Source organism: Macaca mulatta, chromosome 7 (assembly GCF_049350105.2).
Source record: "Macaca mulatta isolate MMU2019108-1 chromosome 7, T2T-MMU8v2.0, whole genome shotgun sequence".
NCBI classification, from domain to species: Eukaryota; Metazoa; Chordata; class Mammalia; order Primates; family Cercopithecidae; genus Macaca; species Macaca mulatta.
Window position 1 is genome coordinate 56,323,155 of NC_133412.1, and position 19,843 is coordinate 56,342,997.

Below are 19,843 nucleotides of genomic sequence, written 5' to 3' on the forward strand. Positions count from 1 at the left end.
TGTCTAGGACAGCAGAAGTCAGGTGAAGAGGAAAAGACAGACTCTGGAAATGTGGGAAGACAAAAACCCAGCCTCCCTCACATATGCCTCATCATTGCTACCTCATTCCTGCCCTCTTCTCCTCACCACCGCCCTCTGCATTCTCACCAGCATCTTTTACCATTAGTAAATGATTTTTAAAAACCCTTAGCAAACTAAGCCTAGAAAGGAACATCTTTAATCTGATAAAGAACATCTAAAAATTTTTACAGCAAACATACTTTTTTTAAGATTTAGTAATTTTTTTTAAATAAATAGAGACAGGATCTCACTATGTTTCCCAGGCTGGTCTCGAATTCCTGAGCTCAAGCAATCCTCCTGCCTCAGCCTCCCAAAGTACTGGGACTGTAGGTGTAAGCCACTGTGCCCAGCCAAACATACTAATGATAAGATAGTGAATGCTTCTCCCCTGAAATCAGGAACAAAACAAGGATGACCACTATCACCACTTCTATTCAACACTGTCCTGGAGGTCCTAACCTGTGCAATACGGCAAGAAAAAAATTCATCTGTCATTTGCAGATGATATCGTTGTGTCCATAGAAAATTCAAAAGAATACACACACTACTGGATTGAATATGTGGTCTGATCAAATGATCCACAAAAGGTCATTTGATACAAAGCCAATATGCAAAAAGCAGTTGTATTTCTATATACCAGCAGCAAACAAATAGAAGACAAAAAATGTTTTTGCAGCAACATCTGAGCTGAAAAAAACTTTTAAGTGATATTATTTAAAATACCATAAAAATTCTTAGAAGTAAATATAAGGAAAGATGTGCAAAAATCTCTATGCTAGAAAACATAGGATGGAGGCAGTGGCTCACACCTATAATCCCAGCACTTTAGGAAGCTGAGACAGGAGGATGGCTTGAGCTCAGGAACTCAAGACCAGCCTGGGCAACATGGCAAGACCCCCTCTCTACAAAAATAAAAAGTTAGCCAGGTGTGGTGGCTCGCACTTGTGGTCCCAGCTACTTAGGAGGGTGAAGCTGGACCAGAGGATCACTTGAGCCCAGGAGGTAGAAGTTGCAGTGATCTGAGATCATACCAGTGCACTCCAGCCTGGGCAACAAAGCGAGACCCTGTCTCAAAAATAAATAAATAAATAAATAAATAAATAAATAAATAACACATTATTGAGAGAAACTTAAAAAGACCTAAATAATCGGGAGGCTGAGGCAGGAGAATGGCGTGAACCCGGGAGGTGGAGCTTGCAGTGAGCCGAGATCGCATCACTGCACTCCTGCCTGGGCGACAGAGCGAGACTCCATCTCAAAAATAATAATAATAATAATAACAAATTTTAAAAAAGACAAGTAAATGGAGAGATTTATCATATTTGTGAATTGGAAGAGACAATACTATAAAGATGTATTTTCCTCACCAAATTGATCTATAGATTCAATGAAATCAAAATCAAAATTCCACCCAGTTTTTGAAGAAACATATAATAATTCTAAAATTCATATGGGAATGAAAATGGCCAAGAATAGCCAAGGTCATCTTGAAGAAGACAACCAAGGTTGTAGGGCTAAGCCAGATATCTAGCCCTGTCATAAAGCTATAGAAATTAAGACACTGGGTACTGGTGCACGGATAGGCAAATAGACTAAGGGAACAGAATAGAGTCCACACATAGACCTCTCTCATAGACAGTCACTTCATAAAGGACAAAGGTATCACTGCAAGGCAATGGGGAAAGGATGCCATGTCAGTTGGATATGTATTTGGAGAAAAACTATTTGGACCCTTACCTCTCACTATACTAGTTCTGAAAGGAGGGCCGGCTCTGGTTGAATTTGGTTTTCTGGCTACTATCCTCCCCCGTGCAGGGATGTGGGTCCCCCTCATCTGCCGTCACAAAGAGGCACACTAGGCGGCGCCCATGGCACATCCAAGCAGCCACCTGTCACTCCTGGGGTCTCACTGGAGGGTACCTGCCAGGGCTCACCAGCCTGCACATCCCAGGGCCCAAACGCCACCGCGAACTTTTGTCCCTCCCTGGGGTTACCGAGCCTCCATGGCCATCAGCTGGGGCCTGGGCACGGTCGCACACTGCCTGCATGACGTCCACAAAGTAGTTTCCCCACTCACTCAGCTTCAGTTTCCCCCATGAAGCCCTGGTGCGGGATTCCCACGTGGGTGCTGCGGGCATGACACCAACTTGGGTGAAGCAGGCAGAACATCCTTCCACAGAGGCATCCCCAACTATACCTGTCTCTGTGGGAAGTTTGTCTTATTTTAAATTTTATATCCAATTTGCATGCTATTCCCCCATCACATCTGTGTTGCATATAAAAATACATAATATGTATGCTCTTGAATCTTCTGGAAAGACTTGCCTTGTTTCTCTAGGGGTCTGATTTCCAACTCCACCATTTACTAGCTGGGTGACATTGGGCAAGTTACTTAACCTCTCTGGATGTCCTCATTAACAAGTTAAGGTTAATAGTACGTGCCCCATAGGAGAGTGGAGTAAATAAAATGATGTCACTAAAGGTGCGTGACACTTAATAAAGGCTCAAGACCAGCAGCTGGTATAAACAGTGGTGGCAGTGGAATTCCTGCCCCCACCCCACTGCAGCTGTCCAGGGCGCTTGCCTTTTTTTGTTTGTTTGTTTTGGTTTTGTTTTTGGAGACAGAGTCTAACTCTGTCTCCCAGGCTGGTGTGCAGTGAGGCGATCTCAGCTCACTGCAACCTCTGCCTCCCGAGTTCAAGCAATTCTCGTGCCGCAACCTCCTGAATAGCTGGGATTATAGGTGCATGCCACCACGCCCAGCTAATTTTGTGTGTGTTTTTAGTAAAGATGGGGTTTCGCTGTGCTGCCCAGAGTGGTCTTGAACTCCTGAGCTCAGGCAATCTGCCTGCCTCAGCCTCCCAAAGTGCTGGGATTACAGGCATAAGCCACCGTGCCTGGCCTGGGGTGCTCACCTTTGAGGCGCCCAGTGATGTAGAGGAAGCCATCGGCATCCAGTCGGCCAGCGTCGCCCGTGTGCAGCCAGCCTTCCTCATCAATGGCCTCGCACGTCTTGTCCTCCATGTTCAGGTAGCCCATGAAGATGGTGCGGCCCCACAGGCAGATCTCGCCAATGCCCTCTGTGTCCTGGTTCACCAGCTTCACCCGACAGCCAGGCACCAACTTTCCTGAGCTGTCGAGGGAGGGGCCGGGAGACTGGTCAGAGGGAGCTATCTCCTTCAAGCCCCTACTGGGGAGCCGGGGTCCCAACAGCTCAGTCTTCACTGATGGCTAGAAGGTATCCCCTCACAGGGCTTTTGTATTTTAACAGGGGACTTACAGCTGAAAGATAGAGCCAATTTAAGAGTTTTAGGGAATGAAGGAAGGAAGGAACAAATGAAATGGTAATGTAGAACTTGGAGCACTGTGATAGGCTGGCAGGGAGAGGAGATATTTAATCATAACTGATGATCCTGCAAATCACTCCCCAGAACTGACTGCCCTCACCGCCCATTAGGAGGCTGGCCTGGTCCCCCCAACTCCTACCTTAGCTGGCCCCTGGGCCATCCACTCTCCTAGAACATGCTGGAGCACACCCCACGCCATGAGAGGGAGGGGCCAGAGGAAAACTGCTCCAGAGGTAGACCCCTGCTCAGGGGGCACCTGGGCTGTGCAGGCTGTTTTCAACCACAGACTCACACAACAAAGTGGCCGAGGCCACTCCCACTAGACTGAGGAGGATAAGCTAGGGACTTGGCCCAAGAGGGCAATGTTGGCTCTCAGGGGCTCCATAGCCCAGTGGCCAGGTCTCTGGGACCCAACTGGCTTGCAAAGAGAAGGTGGTCCCCAGGGCACTCAGCAGGCAGACACAAAGGAGTACCAGCAAGGGCGCATGGGTGTGCATGTGTGCGGCAGCCTTGAGCCTCACCTGTACAGCCGGTAGTTGCAGGGGCTGGACATGAAGTGGGGGCCTGAGGTCTCACTGAGGCCGTAGCCTGCATACAAGCGTATGTTGAGGCCCAGGAAGAAGTGCTGTGTCTCTGCTGTCATGGGGGCTGCTCCATAGAAGTTCTTCTGACACTTGGCAAAGCCCAGTGCCTGGCGGACCTTGGCTAGCACCAGGTAATCTGCCAGTCTGGTTGTGAAGGGCTTCAGGTCGCTGGTGGGACAGGGAGAATGGTTCATAGAAGAAATCACACACACACAAACACACACACACACACACACACACACACTAAAAGGGTGGTATTCAGTGAGAACACCCTGGCTCGGCCATTCCGGTTGTCTGTTCCACTTGGTTGGTTTGAATATTGAACCTGCCCATGAACATGCAGGCAGATGTAGGTATGCAGGCACATGGTTGTGTGCAAATGTGTCTTGAACCAGGAAGCCAAACAGATTCAGCTGTGTACAGGTGTACAGGCAACAACAAAGACACATGCCATTTTGCACACAAAATACACATGCACAGAGACTTGAAGTATGTATTCGTGTATACACATGTACAAACGTCGGACCCCAGTGAAGCCCACAATTGGTTTGTTCATGCATGTTCATGTTTCATGTCTGTGCAAATGAAACTGTGGATGCTCAGATATGTACACACATCTCATGAAACATACCGTTTCACAGACACATGGGGAATGGAAACTACTTCTAAATTGAAACCAAGCCAGATTTATGTCACTGACCCTCCATAGAACTATGTGGGATTTTTAAAAGCTATAGAAAGAAAGAAAGGGTGAGACATTTGAGGGGTTACTTGGGATGCTGAAAAGGCTGGAAAGGCTAAGTCCTCATCACTGTGGCCCCTTCTCCGGCCACCTACTGAGGACAGAAGACCTCAGGAGACTGTGCCAGGAGCTGCTCCAAGGGAGGTGAATTTCACTTCAGAGAAAGCAAGTTAGTCCTCCCAGTCAGAATCCAAAGGTGGAGCGACTCTCCCCAGCAGGCCCTGGGAAACGCATAGGAGCTCAAGCCCAGTCATTGATGGGGCATCTGCATGGGGTCTCCAGGGCTGCCGGCCCACTGGAGCCGGGACAGGCATGGCCTATCAGACCCTCACTGTGTTTTGGGTTATGACCCAGTGCACTGCCTCCCCAGGCCTCCCTCCCGTGGGCCCTCTGTACCTGCCAGGGCAGGTGAGGTTCTGCTCCAAGGTCACCGACATGGCCCACAGCAGCATCTTGCGCCGAATGAAGCCAGACTGAGCCGCCACCTCCTGGATGCGCTCCATGATCTTCTCCCACACCCGGGGCACCCCCATGTGCGATGTGGGCTCCACCTCCCGCAGCGTGTTCACCAGGCTCCCCTGTTCACACCGGAAGAGGCAGCCCTGTTGGGTCCGGGGCAGCTGGGGCCCAGGGGCCCCCTCTCACCAGCCAGGCATGCCGGCAGCACACACATGCTCAACGGGCACCCGCACACACCTGCACACAAGGTATGGCACATACTGTTTCCTCAATGGTTGTCGCCTCGCTTTTTGCTCACAGAACCCTGGTGGCAGGCAGTGGTCAGGCAGCCGTCAGGCAGCCAGTGCTTCAGAAGGACCTCAGTCTCATCCCAGCCCTGAGCGTGGCGACTCTCCATGAGTCTAACTCAGACACAAGAATCCCATTCCCCTAGGCAGCATTTGGTTTGAGAATAGACAGGTGACACTTTGGGACACTGAGATGCTGGTGGAGGGAAACTGGCTGGGGGGTTTCTGAGAACGTTTTCCTCACAGTTAAAATAAGGGTCCCAAGAACAGGTATATCCTGTGAGGCTGGGATTCAGGGAAGGGCTGTAGCCATCTGGTGATAGTCTGAGGACACCCATCCTTGATCGTGTTACAAGTCCCATGAACCACTCTCACTCCACTTTATGTAATGGCATCAGGTTCCCGCTTTGTCGCCCAGGCTGCAGTGCAGTGGCACGATCTCCGCTCACTGCAAGCTCCGCCTCCTGGGTTCACCCCATTCTCCTGCCTCAGCCGCCCAAGTAGCTGGGACTACAGGCGCGCACCACCATGCCCGGCTAATTTTTTGTATTTTTAGTAGAGACAGGTTTTCACCGTGTTAGCCAGGATGGTCTCGATCTCCTGACCTTGTGATCTGCCCACCTCGGCCTCCCAAAGTGCTGGGATTACAGGCATGAGCCACCACGTCCAGCCCAGTTTACCTTTTTGTTTGGTCATTTGAGTCAGGCTGTGCCCATTGCAGCTGACAGAATTCTGACTGATACATGCACAGGAACAGCACACACACAAATGCACACTCAGGGCCCATGGACACACGTGGACGTGGCCTGGCACACGGGCTGGGATGGACGCACAGTAAAGGCAGACTGACCTTCAGGGCGTCGGGTTCGGCAAAGCAGACCTGGGCCCCCCACTGGATGCCTGTCCACAGGTCGTAGATCTGGGCAGCAATGTGGCTGAGGGGCAGGTAGCTGACTACCACCTCCTGCTGGACTTCTGCCGGCCGGATGTCACCGGCCTGGCTGCCGTACCTTGCTGTCCACGTGATCTGGAGGACAAGTAGATGGATCCCAGCAGCGTCCACAAGCCAGCCCTGGCGGTGCTCACAACTGTGGCCACCCTGAGGGCCAGCCCCAGTGTGGTGCCCCCTGTGGCATCTCTGCAGGCTCTGAAAACCCTAGGACAGGCCTCCCCTCCCCCTTGCTGGGCTCAGTCTGGGCCACAGACTGATGGGCTGTTCTACCTATCCCAGCTCCTAGAGCAGAGGGGCCCAAGGAGCTTTCCCAGGGGCTACTGGGGCAGAGCCATGGCCCAGATTCACCCATAACCCCCTTGCCCACCCCCACACCAGGCGTCTGTCCTACATTGTCTTGACTCAGCATCACGCCCTTGGGGTTCCCAGTGGTGCCGGAAGTGTAGACTAGCACACAGCACTGGTTGGGCTGCTGGGTGTCAATGATGGCGTCCAGGGCTTCCTCGGGCACTTCATTCCCCAGCTCCATGAATTCCTCCATCTGTAGCCAGATGCAGGGAACAGGCAGGCTAGGTCAGCTGGGTGGGCCCAACAGACCCCACCCACCTGGTGCCCAGGGCCCCACTGCCCATACCGTGTACACATTGGCCATCTTGTTTGGAGGAGGTTCTTTATAGATCACGACTGCCTTTAGATGTGGCAACTGTTTCCAGACCTATATTGACAGGAAAAATAGAGCAGGTTTCAGCAAGAGAAATGTCACCTTCTAAAAAGTACCCCATCTCCCTGTGTGAGTCTGCTTAGCCAATGTCTCTGGGTGCCCCGTCTCTGACCTTTGACCCCAGCAGGACTACTGCCACCCTTCATCCGTAGTTTCCCACCTAAGAACTTGGGCACAGTAAAGGTGGGGATAGCCAGGGGGCTGGGGATGGCTCCTCATTGGAGGAAAACCACCAAACGAGCTGGGGCTCGGTTGAACAAACCATGACCCAGCCACACAATGGAGTAGTGCTATGTGACTGTAGGAGAGAGAGGGAGAGGAGCAGAGCACAGAGGAAAGAGGGAGAGAATTCTACGTGCAGAGAGTGAGTGGTTTCTAGGATATATTATTAAGTGAAAAAAGGAATGTTTACAATCTGCATATAGTATACTATATTTGTGTAAGAAAGGGGTGCAATGTAAATATATGTATGCAAACATGTATTTACTTATATTTACAAAAAGAGGCCGGGTGCGGTGGCTCATGCCTGTAATCCTGGCACTTTGGGAGGCCAATGCGGGAGGGTCATTTGAGGGCGGGAGGGTCATTTGAGGTCAGGAGTTCGAGACCAGCCTGGTCAACATGGTGAAACCCCGTCTCTACTGAAAATACAAAAATTAGCCAGGTGTGGTGGCGCATGCCTGTAATCCCAGCGACTCGGGAGACTGAGGCACGAGACTCGCTTGAGCCCGGGAGGCAGAGGTTGCAGTGAGCAGAGATCGCGCCTCGGCACTCCAGAGAGAGACTCTGTCTCAAAACAAACAAACAAAAAAAGAAACTCTGGAAGGTTAAACCAAAACCTGATTGAATTCACTATGTATAGGCAAAGAGGGAATAAAGGTAAGAAGAAAGGGATGGAAGCAAAAATTCTTTGAGTGTTATCTCACATGATTTTGACTTTGGAATCATGTAAATGTCTCAACCATTTGAAAAATAAAGTTATATGTAAAAGGAAGCCAGGTGTGGTGGTTCATATGCCTGTGATCCCAGCTACTTGGGAGGCTGAGGCAGCAGAAGGATTGCTTGAGGCCAGGAGTTTGAGACCAGCCTGGGAAATATAGTGAGGCCGTATCTTTGTGTGTGTGTGTGGGGGGGATCACTAAAAGATTTTTAGAAAGGGAAAAAATGAGTTCCTAAAACTTGAAAACACTCTGAAATAAATGAATTAGCCCAAGATCAAGGAACCAGCAGAAAAAAAGAAAGAAATGAATTAGACCACATACTAAGTTAATAACATAACCACACACACACAGAATTACATCAAGATCAAGGAATTTTATAATAGTGTACTTTGATTCCTCTTTTTTAGTGGTACTTACTCTAAAGGCAAAAAGGAATTTCAGATTATATGCAATAGTCTTATTGGTTTCTGGAGTTTCGTTTTGTTGGTTTTGTTTTGGAGACAGGTTCTCACTCTGTGGCATGATCATGGCCCACTGCAGCCTCAAACCCCTGGGCTCCCATGATCCTGCCTCCACCTCCCGAGTAGCTGGGACTACATGTTCATACCACCACATCTGGATAATTACATTTTTTTTGTAGAGACAGGGTCTCACTATGTTGCCCAGGCTGATCTTGAACTCCTGGGTTCAAGAGATCCTTCTGCCTTGGCCTCCCAAAGTGCTGGGATTATAGGAATGAGCTCCTGTGCCCAGCCTTATTGTTGGTAATAATATTGATACTACTATTTCAAAATTATTTGATGTATACTATAGGATTATGTTAATCCTATTAGGAACTAAGATTTTAAGGTAAAATAAAAGAAATACAAGAATAAAATTTAAAAAGTAAGCTAAAACTTCACAATATAATATTTGAAATGTTATAGAAATAACAGAAATATCAGTGTGAACTCATGATTTTTTGCTAAAATATATATTCCTGAGACTTCTGATTCTGATCACAAGGGAGTAACATCCATCATTGCACTGTAAATACTAGGAAACTGGACAAATAGAATAGTTGGGTGGGCCCAGCAGGCCCCAGCTGGCACCCAGGGTCCCAGTGCCCATACCGTGTACACATTGGCCATCTTGTTTGGAGAGAAAGCAATTTATTTCAGATACTGGACTACAGACAGCTCAGGACTGATATCCCTGAGAGAGGGAAACAGATGAGGTCAGCCTCTAAGTGTGCCCCAGCTTTCTGCCCAGGGGCAATTTTTGGGCTATGGGAGAGACAGAGATGGGGAGAGACAGAGAGAGAGGGAGAGAGAGAGGAGAATACAGAACCCAGTTGTCTTACTGGGTTGAGGTGACCAAGATCAGAACTCAGGAAAGCTGAGGTGGCTAGAATTTGTGAGACAGAATACCAGAGAGGAGAGAACTATATAGAGAAAGAGTTCTAGAAATTATTTTAGGGTCTTTGATTGGCTCTCCATCTGCACATGCGTAGGGTGAAACTCCGTGAAGCTGGAGGAAGACCAATGACCAGGGCTGGAAGTCAAACAGCGGCTGATGTAGGAATTGCTCGTTTTCTCCCACCAGCATGGAGGGACCCCATCAGTCATTAAGCAGAGACCCAGAAGGGTCACGTCTTAGTGATGGGGCTAAATTGGCATTAAAGTAAAGGCTATCTAAACGCCTGGCCTAAAAAGCCTTAAACATAGTCTCAAAATAAAGTTCAGAGAGAAAAAAAAGGAAAAAAATTGCCTGTGGGACAATATCAAGAAATCAAACATACATGTAATTGGAGTCCCAGAAAATTGTTTTAATTGAAAAACAGTCTGAGAAATTTTCAAATTTAAATTGGTGGATTAAAACTGTAAATCCACCAATTTCAGAAGCTCAATGACTCCTGAGCAGAATAAACACAAAGAAAACCACCTTAAGATACAACATAACCAAATTGCTGAAAATCAGCGAAAAAGGAAAAAAATCTTAAAAGCAGCCAGAAAAACAAAACACTATGTGGAGAGGAACGAAAATAAGATATCACAGACTTCTTGTTAGAAATGATGTAAATGGGCTGGGTGCAGTGGCTCACGCCTGTAATCCCAGCACTTTGGGAGGCCGAGGCAGGCAATCGTGAGGTCAGGAGATTGAGACCATCCTGGCTAACACGGTGAAACCCCGTCTCTACTAAAAAATACAAAAAATTAGCTGGGCGTGGTGGTGGGCGCCTGTAGTCCCAGCTACTCGGGAGGATGAGGCAGGAGAATGGTGTGAACCCAAGAGGCGGAGGTTGCAGTGAACCGAGATCATGCCACCGCACTCCAGCCTGAGTGATAGAGCAAGACTCCGTCTCAAAAAAAAAACCAGATGCAAATGGAAAACATTGAAATGAAATCTTTAAAGTGCTGAAAGAAAAAAAAAAAAAAAGCCCTGTGAACCCATAAATCTAAATCAGATAAAATGACTCTTAAAAAATGAGCAGAAAAACAAGCACCTTTTCAGACAAAGACAAGCTGAGAGAATGTATTGCCATCAGACCCGTACTATAAGAAATATTAAAGAAAAGTTCTTAAGGCTGAAAAGATGATATCAGATAAAAACTTGGATCTACATAAAGGAAGACAGAGTATCAGAAATGGCAAAAAATGTGGGTAAATATGAAACATATTATTTCCTTCTTTAAAAATTTCTCTGAAAGATACCCATCTGGGCTGGGTGCAGTGGCTCATGCCTGTAATATTAGTACTTTGGGAGGCCGAGGTAGGCAAATTGCTTGAGCCCAGGAATTTGAGACCAGCCTGGGTAACATAGCAAGACTCTGTCTCTACAAAAAATACAAAAATTCAGCTGTTGTCATCCATTTTACTTCTATAGAGGTTATAAACCCCACAATACATTGGTATTACTCTTGATTTCAACAGTTGAGTGTCTTTCATTATTTCTTTTTCTTTTTCTTTTTTTTTTTTTTTTGTTTTTAAGACAGGGTCTAACTCTGTCACCCAGGCTGGAGTGTAGTGTTGCAATCACGGCTCACTGCAGCCTCACATGGCCGTAGTCCCGGCTACTTGGGAGGCTGAGGTGGGAGGATTGCTTGAGCCCAGGAGGTTGAGGCTGCAGTGAGCCATGATTGCACCATTGTACTCCAGTCTGGGTGACAGAGTGAGACCCTGTCTTAAAAAAAAAAGAAAAAAGAAAGAAAGATACTCAACTGTTGAAAGCAAGAGTAATAACAATGTTTGTGGGGTTTATAACCTCTATAGAAGTAAAATGGATGACAACAGCTGAAAGGATGGGAGGGGAAGTGGAAGTATACTGTTGTACGGTTCCACATTTCATGGGAACTGCTATATTTGAGAGTACACTGTGATAAGTTAAAGATGCACATTGTAAAATCAAAGCAAACACTGATATAGTAATAAAGGATAACTAATAAGCCAGTGGAGATCAAATGGAATACCAAAGCAAAACAAGATAAAAAATGCAAAAAAGTCAGGAAAGAAAAGAAAAGGGACAAAGAATAGATGGGACAAATAAAAAAATAGCCAAATGGTGGATTTATACATAATTTTGTCAGATTGGATAAAAGGCAAGACTCAACTATGTGCTGTCTATGAGAAACTCACTTTAAATATAAAGACACAGATAGGTTAAAATTAAAAGAATACAAAAATATATACATGCAAACATTAATTATCAGAAACCTGGAGTGCCTACATTAATTTGAGGCACAGTAGTTTTGGAACAAGAATTATTACCAGGGATAAGGAGGGACATTTCTTAATGATAAAGGGTTAATTTATCAAGAAAACATAATAATCTAAACATGTATATGCCTAATAACAGAGCTCCAAAATACATAAAGCAAAACCTAATAGAACTGGAAGGAAAAATAGATAAGTCTACAATAATAATTGGAGATTTCCACATTCCCTTTCTTAGTATTTGATAGAGCAAGAAGACAGAAAATCAACAGAGACACGGAAGACAAAATTAAAACACTATCAACCAACTTGATTTAATTAACATTTGTAGAACCTTCTAGCCAACAACTGCAGAGTACACATTCTTTCAAATATGCATGGAACATTCACTAAAATTGATCATTATTCTATCACACCTACTCTGTACAAACAGAGTGTCTCAAGTACCAAAGAGCCCCAGGTAATGAGGGAAAGTACTTTCTTTGGAGAATTCCAGCCAATGAATTAGAAAATCAATATTTTGCTACCCCTAATAAAATAATTAATTCAGGCAAACATCATCAAGGGATGCTAAAACCATTAGGAGAAAGGTTGATGGGGAATTTCACAGTGGAAGAAGAGAAGGTGGTCATGACCTGAAGCCCAACATCACTGAAAGTGGTACTGCCTATCATCATGTGCCTCTTGAGCATAGGTGCTCTATGAAGGACATGGTACCACCTATGGGGTGTTCTTGCCAAAAAAGTCCAATCTGAAATGCATCAAGCCTTTAGATCTAACAGGAAATACAGAAGTTAGAGGGACAAGTTAATTGATAGCAAAAGCAAGCAGTCAGACAACCACAGAACATGAGACCCTGTACAAGATGACTTGCCTAGTTACTGCAGGGTCTATGGCAGAAGTTCTCACACCTGAATGTGCGTCAGAATCGCCAGAGGGCTTGTTAAATGTGAATGCTGGGCACAACCACACTAAGTTTATAATTCAGTAAGACTGGGGTGAAGCCTGAGAATTTGCATTTCTAAGTTCCCAGATGATGCTAATTTGGGGACCACACTGGTCAAGGGTAGAGCTTTGTTCTAAATTAGAAGACACTTAAGAGACACCACCACATGCAACACGTGGGCCTGGTTTAGATCCTGATTCAAATAAACCAATGATGCGATGACATCGTGGGTATAGAGACAGAAAGTAGAATGATGGTTGCCAGGAGGGAATAGGGAGTTGTTTAATGAGTACAACATTTCAGTTTTGTAAGATGACAAGAGTTCTGGAGATGAATGGTGGTGGAGATTGTACAACAATCTGAATGCACTTACCACTGGACACTTAAAAATGGTTAAGATGGTATGTTTTTATGTCATATGTGTCTAATACAACAAAAAATTGGAAAACAGACATCATATGTGTATTAGATGATATGATAGAATTATTTTACTTGTGCTAGGTGTGATAAAGTTACAGAGCTTATTTGAGAAAGAGCTTATTTCATATTTTTTAGAGATGCATATTAAAGTATTCAGATAATGAAGTGACATGATATCAGAGATTTTCCTTCACACACTTCAGCAAAAAGGTGAATTGAAGAAGCAAGTGTGATGAAAACACATTGACAATGATTGGATCTGATGATAGATATATGGGGATTCTCTCTACTTTTTTGTTTGAAAACTTTCATAATACAAATTTTATTTTATGCCAGGTGTATTAGTATGTTCTCACACTGCTATAAAGATACTGGCCAAGACTGGGTAATTTACAAAGAAAAGAGGTTTAATTGGCTCACAGTTCTGCATGGCTGGGGAAGCCTCAGAAAACTTACAATCATGGCAGAAGGGGAAGTGAGCATGTCTTACATGGCGATAGGAGAAAGAGAGCGAGTGTGTATTAGTGCAGGAAAAACTACCATTTATAAAGTCATCAGATCTCATGAGAATTCACTCACTATCATGAGAACAGTACGGGGGAACCACCCCCATAATCCAATCACTTCCCACCAGGTCGCTCCCTAAATATCTGGAGATTACAATTCAAGATGAGATTTGGGTGGAGACACAAAGCCTAACCATATTACCAAGCATGGTGTCTCATGCCTGTAATTCCAGGATTTTGGATTGCTTGAGCCAGAATTTTGAGACCAGCCTGGGCAACATAGTGAGACCCTGTCTCTCTAAAGAAAAAGTACAAAAGTTAGCCAGGAATGGTGCTGCAGGCACCTGTTGTCCCAGCTACTCAGGAGGCTGAGGTGGGAGGATTGCTTGAGTCCAGGAGGTCGAGGCTGCAGTGAGCCATGATCATGCTACTGCACTCCAGCCTTGGTGACAAAGTGAGACTTTGTCTCAAACATTTAAAAAACCAAGCTTTCTTTTAAATATTGACCTGGGGTGGTCATTTCCTAACTCTGGACCTCAGTTTCTTCAACTGCAAAATGGGAATGGGAGATGGTATTTGGATTAGACCAACAACTTACACAGGGGGTTGGCCTCCCTGAGGGGCCTGGCAAAACCTGCTGGGTGGGGAGGCTTTTTAATGTCTTCCACCCTTCCTACCCCGGATTCTGATAAGAGAGGGAATGGTGGGGCCAGTGTGACTCCCTCAGGTGAGGCTGAGAAGGGATGACTACTGGGTACAAGTGGTACAGGTAGCTCAGGCATCTGCCAGCCCGGCCCTCAAGCAAATCTTAAGCCTGTCCTGGGAGAGGCTGGATCAGTGCTTCGGTGGGGCTGTGAGGAGTGGAGCTCAGGAACTAGTCCAATGACCCCTTTGCCTCCACGTCACGGGGGTCTATGAAGCCGCCAAACCTGAAGAAATTGAGTCACAGCAAGGCCAAGGTGCCTGGAAGGGCCAGCGACAGAGCATCCCTGCCAGGAGCCAAAGGAGAAGGCGCTTCTCATTCTCTCTGAGCAATTCATCTTAGGTGGCATAATCCAAACCAATCTCAAGTATTGATTCAAGTCAGACAGGATGGAGATGTTCAGAATGCGAGATCCTGAAAACACAAGGTCAAAAGGAGCTGAGACAGAAAAGGATCCCCCACGGAGGCAAGACAAGCCCCTCATTCATGAAGTGGGCCCATTTGATACATCCTTCTGAGTAAAACACAAGTAGGCCCAAGTGCCCATTTAAAAAAGGGGTTTCAAAATAATCCTAAAATGGGATAAAACTGGGTACACTCTCATGGATTGGAGCAAACCCTTGGAGGGGTCTGGAACCCGAAGGCAGAACTGGCCAGGTGCAAAATGCAAATGTGGGACCCCTTGTTCAAACCTTATTAAGAGTTTCAAGGCTGGGTGAGGTGGTTCATGCCTGTAAGCCCAGCACTTTGGGAGGCTAAGACAGGATTGCTTGAAGCCAGGTGTTTGAGACCAGCCTGGGCAACAGAGCAAGACCTCATCTCTACACAAAATTAGCCAGGTGTAGAGCCCCATGCCTGTAGTTCCAGCTACTTGGGAGGCTGAGGTGAGAGGATCACTTGAGCCCAGGATACCAAGGCTGCAGTGAGCTATGATTGAGCTACTTCACTTTAGCCTGGGTGGCACAGTGAGACTCTGCCAGAAAGAAAAGAAAAGAAAAAAGAAAAAGAAAAGAAAAGAAGAGAAAAGAGAGGAAAGGAGAGGAGAGGAGAGGAGAAGAGAAGAGAAGGAAGGAAAAGAAAGAGAATTTCGTAAACTCGGACTTTGTGTGAGGTGAAGCATGGGCCACACCCCTTTGAAGCCAGCCCTGCTGCCATAGGCTGAGGGTTGAAACCCTAAGGTTGCTGACATTCCCAGCCCAGACATTAATGGGAGTGGGGGCCTCCCTCAGCCTTGTCTCACAGTGCCTCTGGCCTCCAAGGGCTGTAAGGAGCTGGCCACAGCTATATATTTCCTTCTTGTCCTCGCTGGAAGAGGAGGGGCTCGCTCTGCCTCAGTTGCTGATTTAGGGTATTCAGAGCAGGCTCTGGCACTTTATAAGCTCTCCATAAATGATACTTTGTGGAGAGATGTGGTCCCCTTGATTTCTCTCACAAATGGTTCTTATGGCGTCCTCTTAAGAAGCTGCAGCACAGAGTCACTCAACTGCCACCTGCCAGGGATGGAAGCCATACTTCACTGCTCTGGCCCTTGGTTTCCTTGCCTGTAAAATGAGTGAGAAGACCCATCTCTCGGGCTGCTGCAATGTCTGCAGGGCACTCAGTGGAGCCAGTGTGCCATGAACAGTTTCTATCCACTGCTACTGTGGGCTGTGGTGCCACCACCTGGGACTCTCCTTTTCCACTCTGGGTCTGTTTCTTCATGTGTGAAATGGACAGAGGGTAGGTGTTGGATGGAATGCCTTTTCCAGTCCCTCCAGGTTCTGAAAACTCCCTAAGTCTTAGACAGAACCCCTTTCTTTCTTGTCTTACAAGTGAAGACTATGACAACATGATGATTTAAAAGCACTTATATGGTGCTGCCATGGCTGGAATTGTGTCCCCATCCCCACAAAGAGATATCCCAAAGTCCTCACCCCTGGTACCTCTAAGTGTGACCTTATTTGGAGACAGGGTCTTTATGGAGATAATGAAATTAAAACAAAGTCATTAAGGTGGGCTCGAATCCAATATTCCTGGTGTCCTGATAGAAATGGGAAATTGGGACATAGAGACAGATACAGAAGGACGACAACGTGAAGACACTGGGAGAATGCCAGGTGAGGATGAAGGTAGAGGCCTGGGTGATGTGTCTACAAGCCAAGGAGCACAAAGATCGCCAGCCAACCCCAGAAGCCACCCCGTTCCAGTAGCCTTGGCAAATGAACGCAGGCGCCCACCAAGAGCCAGACGCTGGTCTAAGAGTTACCTTTACACCAGCCCTTCCAGTTGACCTCTGCGCCTGTCACCATCCTCCCCTAGGCCACACTGCATTTGAGCTCTGGCAGGTCCAGCCCAAGCGTGTGTGTTCACCTGCTTCTCTACACCACCTCTGGGTTTAAACCCTGCTCAGAGGCCTTTGTTCATCCAGCCAGGGCAGCTCTGAGGTCTTCCTGGGGCTTCATTTTATTTTGCTGTGAGCCAGAAATTCTTGGCCTGGGCTGCCCACAGCCTCAGCTGAGGCTATTTTCAAAGTCACTCTGATTTGGCTATTTTCAAAGTCACAAAGCCCTCCAAGAGGTTCTGCCTCAAGGGTCTGGGCTGCAGCCTGGGTCTCCCCCAAGGATTCTGGCACTGCCCTGCTGGGAACCACTGGCCCCGCTTGCTTTTCTCTTTCAGGCTTCAGGAAACTTCTCCACTAGAAATGAGGGTAGGCATCTGCTCTGGCACCTCTGGGGATCCAGATCCCATAGTCATGGAAGGTTGGAGACCATTTGTCCCACCCTCAGGTACAGATGGAAGCTGTGGCCCAGGTGACATCTCCAGAATCAGAGGCAAGCCAACAAGTCAGTCTCTGGGGCCTCCTTTGGGATGCAGGGAGCCCTTGAACGCCTCAAAGCCTGTTGGGTTCAGCTGAGACACAGAGGTGTCCCCAGACTACCACACCCCAGTATGGTGCATGAGGGGACAGAGCCAGTTAGGGGTGGGCCTTAGATCAGGAGGCATCATCAACACTCCGGAAAAGACCCTGCTGGCTCTAGAGGCACTCTGAGCTCCTGCTCTGCCCTCACTGTCTCTGACTTGGCTCAACCCTCACCCTGTGGCAGCCCTCGCCACCCCCATCACCCCGTTTCTCATCTAGACTCGAGTGCTCAAGATGTCAGAGCCCTAAGCCACTCACCTGCACATAACCCTTCCACTGCCAGAGGACCCCGGCCCCCACAGCTCTTGCTCTCCCTTAGGGGAGATCCTGTCCCAAAGAGAAAGCCTTGGGAGGCCGTGGCTGGACAGGAGTCCTATCCAAGGCTTTATCACCACTTCTGGGGCATGTCCCTTGAGCCTCCATTTCCTTGCCTGTCAAATGGATAAATAGCTGTTGCCCTGCCTTGCTTGCTGTGTGTGAGTTAGAGGGTTGCTGTTGAGGATGAGGACACTCTGGATGGAGGGCAGGAAGGTCCCGTGTGAGTTGAAGTGAAGGCGCATGGAGATACCCAGCCTCTGACCGCATGCCCACTGCCCCTTCCCCAAACCTTCAGGATCTTTTCCAGCTGCTTCTGCGTGTCGACCATGATGACATTGGCGCAGCAGTCATAAGCGATGTACTGGCAGGCCTCGGGGGAGCTGGTGGTGTAGATGCCGGTGACGATGCCACTGTAGGAGACCCAGGAAGATTCACCTTAGGGGAGGTGCAGAGGGGCCACCCCCTTCCCCCACCCCCACATCTGTAGCCCCCAGACCCAGAGAGCTCCCATAGCCTGGCAGGAGGGGCTCCCAAGGCACCTCAACACCTCTGCCCCTGCAGAGAGGGCGCCAGATGCAGGTCCACCAGAAGGCCCCAGGGAGGAGGCATGATGGTGGGGAATGGGTGGGGGCTACTAAAAAGAGATAAGGACCCTCCCCTACCCTCTACCCACCGCCAACCCACTGGAGACCCCGTCCCTGCCCCCGCCACTCACCCTGCAAATACTGTGCCCACTGCCGAGAAGAACCACTCCGGGGAGTTGAAGCCGAGGATGGCCACACTGTGGGCCCGCTCCAGGCCGAGCTCCAGGCCAAAGGCAGACAGGCCAGGTCAGCCAGGCAGGGACTGGGACCCTCATGCCCCTCTCAGAGCCCCCACCGAGACTGCAGGGGACCCTGCAGGCTCCACCCTCCCAGGGTCCCCTCAGTCAGAGAATCTCCTTGGAGGAGAAGGGGTTGGTCACTGAACAGCCCTCCCTGCCCCTCCCAAGGCCTTCCCAAGGAGTCTGTCTGGTCCCTCAGCCCAGCACACTGGACTTCCAGCCTGCCCTGAATGTGATCACAAATGAAAAGTGAGTATCAAGTGCTTGGCACATGATAGGGGCTCAGCAAATAAAAGCTTAGTACGCGGCCCAGCGTGGAGTATCAGCTCCACGCACAGTGATGGCTTTTATAGTTATTGTTCCTAAGAGCCTTGCCCAGTGGGCAGTTGGAGAGGAGGCCTGTGAGGCCCAGAGCTGGCAGGCACATCTGGGGAGGGGCAAGGCCTTGCCATGAAGGGCCCCCTTACCTTCAGGAAGCCCTTGGCGGCTCTGCGGGCGAGCAGGTAGTATTGGGAGTAGGAGATGTGCTCCCACTTGTCCTGGCACTTGAAACCCAGAGCGCTGAAGTCCCCGTACTTGTCCAGGGCCTCGTAGAACATCCGATGCACAGTGTAGGGAAGCTGTGGGCAGCTGGGGTCTATGCGTAGGCGCACTCGCCCATCGGCCCGAGTCGTCCACAGTGCCTCCTCTGCGGGGTGGGGGGAGACCACAGCTTGGATCACGCCAGCCTGAGGTTTTCCCCAGGGGACCCTCGTCCTGCCCTGGGCGGAGCTCGCAGCCCTTCTGGTGCTGAAAATGCCTTGGATACTGGGCCTTGAGGCTGGCAGGCAAGGGTAGGCTGGGGTAGGCTGGGGTAGGCTGGGAGACCGCCTAGAGGAGGAGGTCTGACTCAGCCTTGAAGGAAGAGCAAAGTTTAGGGATGCAGCAAAGAAGATGAGAGGAAATAACTGGAGGAAAGACGGAAGTCCTAGACACTCTGTTCCTTCTTTTATCCCAGCTGGAATTTGCCTCCCAAGGTTGGACAGTGGAACTGTCAGATCTCCAGAACTCCAGATCTCCTTCAGGGTGTCTGGCTTTCCCTGCCCTCCTGTGAACCGGCTGGGGACAGACCCAACTAGACAGAAGGTCAAAGCACCAAAGAGAACGACCCTCTCGAGAGTCTGGAGGAGCCTGAAAACCATCAGCCCTGCTCTCCAGTCTCCCAGTCTCGGAAAATAACAACAGTCTTTGCTCACTCTCCCTCACAAATGAGGTGTCTCATTTAGTCTTCACAGCATGGGTTTGGAGAGCTCCATTGCACAGATGGGGCAGCTGCAACTCAGAGAGTTTCAGTCATGTACCCAAGATCACACATCGAGAAAGTGCAGGGTCAGGATTTGAATTTAGGTGTACCTGATGCCACAGCTCACACTTAGGACATTGTCAGGGGTACCACCCCGCCTT

At 48.3% G+C, this 19,843-nt stretch overlaps 1 protein-coding gene across 8 annotated transcripts in view; it reads right to left on the bottom strand.

Annotated features, from left to right (window-relative positions):
* Positions 1 to 19,843, bottom strand: part of ACSBG1 (acyl-CoA synthetase bubblegum family member 1) — a 64,848-nt gene that overhangs the window by 4,937 nt on the left and 40,068 nt on the right. For 6 of the 8 annotated variants that reach the window (XR_013395837.1, XM_015142826.3, XM_015142825.3 and 3 more), the window contains 9 exons: positions 18,868 to 19,088; positions 18,293 to 18,381; positions 17,867 to 17,987; positions 7,066 to 7,146; positions 6,823 to 6,972; positions 6,330 to 6,506; positions 5,130 to 5,311; positions 3,929 to 4,159; positions 2,976 to 3,193 (listed from right to left, as the gene is read on the bottom strand). Coding sequence is in view for 7 of the 8 variants with exons in the window: in XM_015142826.3 (XP_014998312.3) it covers positions 2,976 to 3,193; positions 3,929 to 4,159; positions 5,130 to 5,311; positions 6,330 to 6,506; positions 6,823 to 6,972; positions 7,066 to 7,146; positions 17,867 to 17,987; positions 18,293 to 18,381; positions 18,868 to 19,088 (1,470 nt within the window). In the remaining variant the exon portion in view is untranslated. Of the gene's footprint in view, positions 1 to 2,975; positions 3,194 to 3,928; positions 4,160 to 5,129; positions 5,312 to 6,329; positions 6,507 to 6,822; positions 6,973 to 7,065; positions 7,147 to 17,866; positions 17,988 to 18,292; positions 18,382 to 18,867; positions 19,129 to 19,843 lie in introns of all 8 variants that reach the window. The other 2 variants (XM_077940057.1, XM_077940058.1) reach the window with 2 other exon arrangements.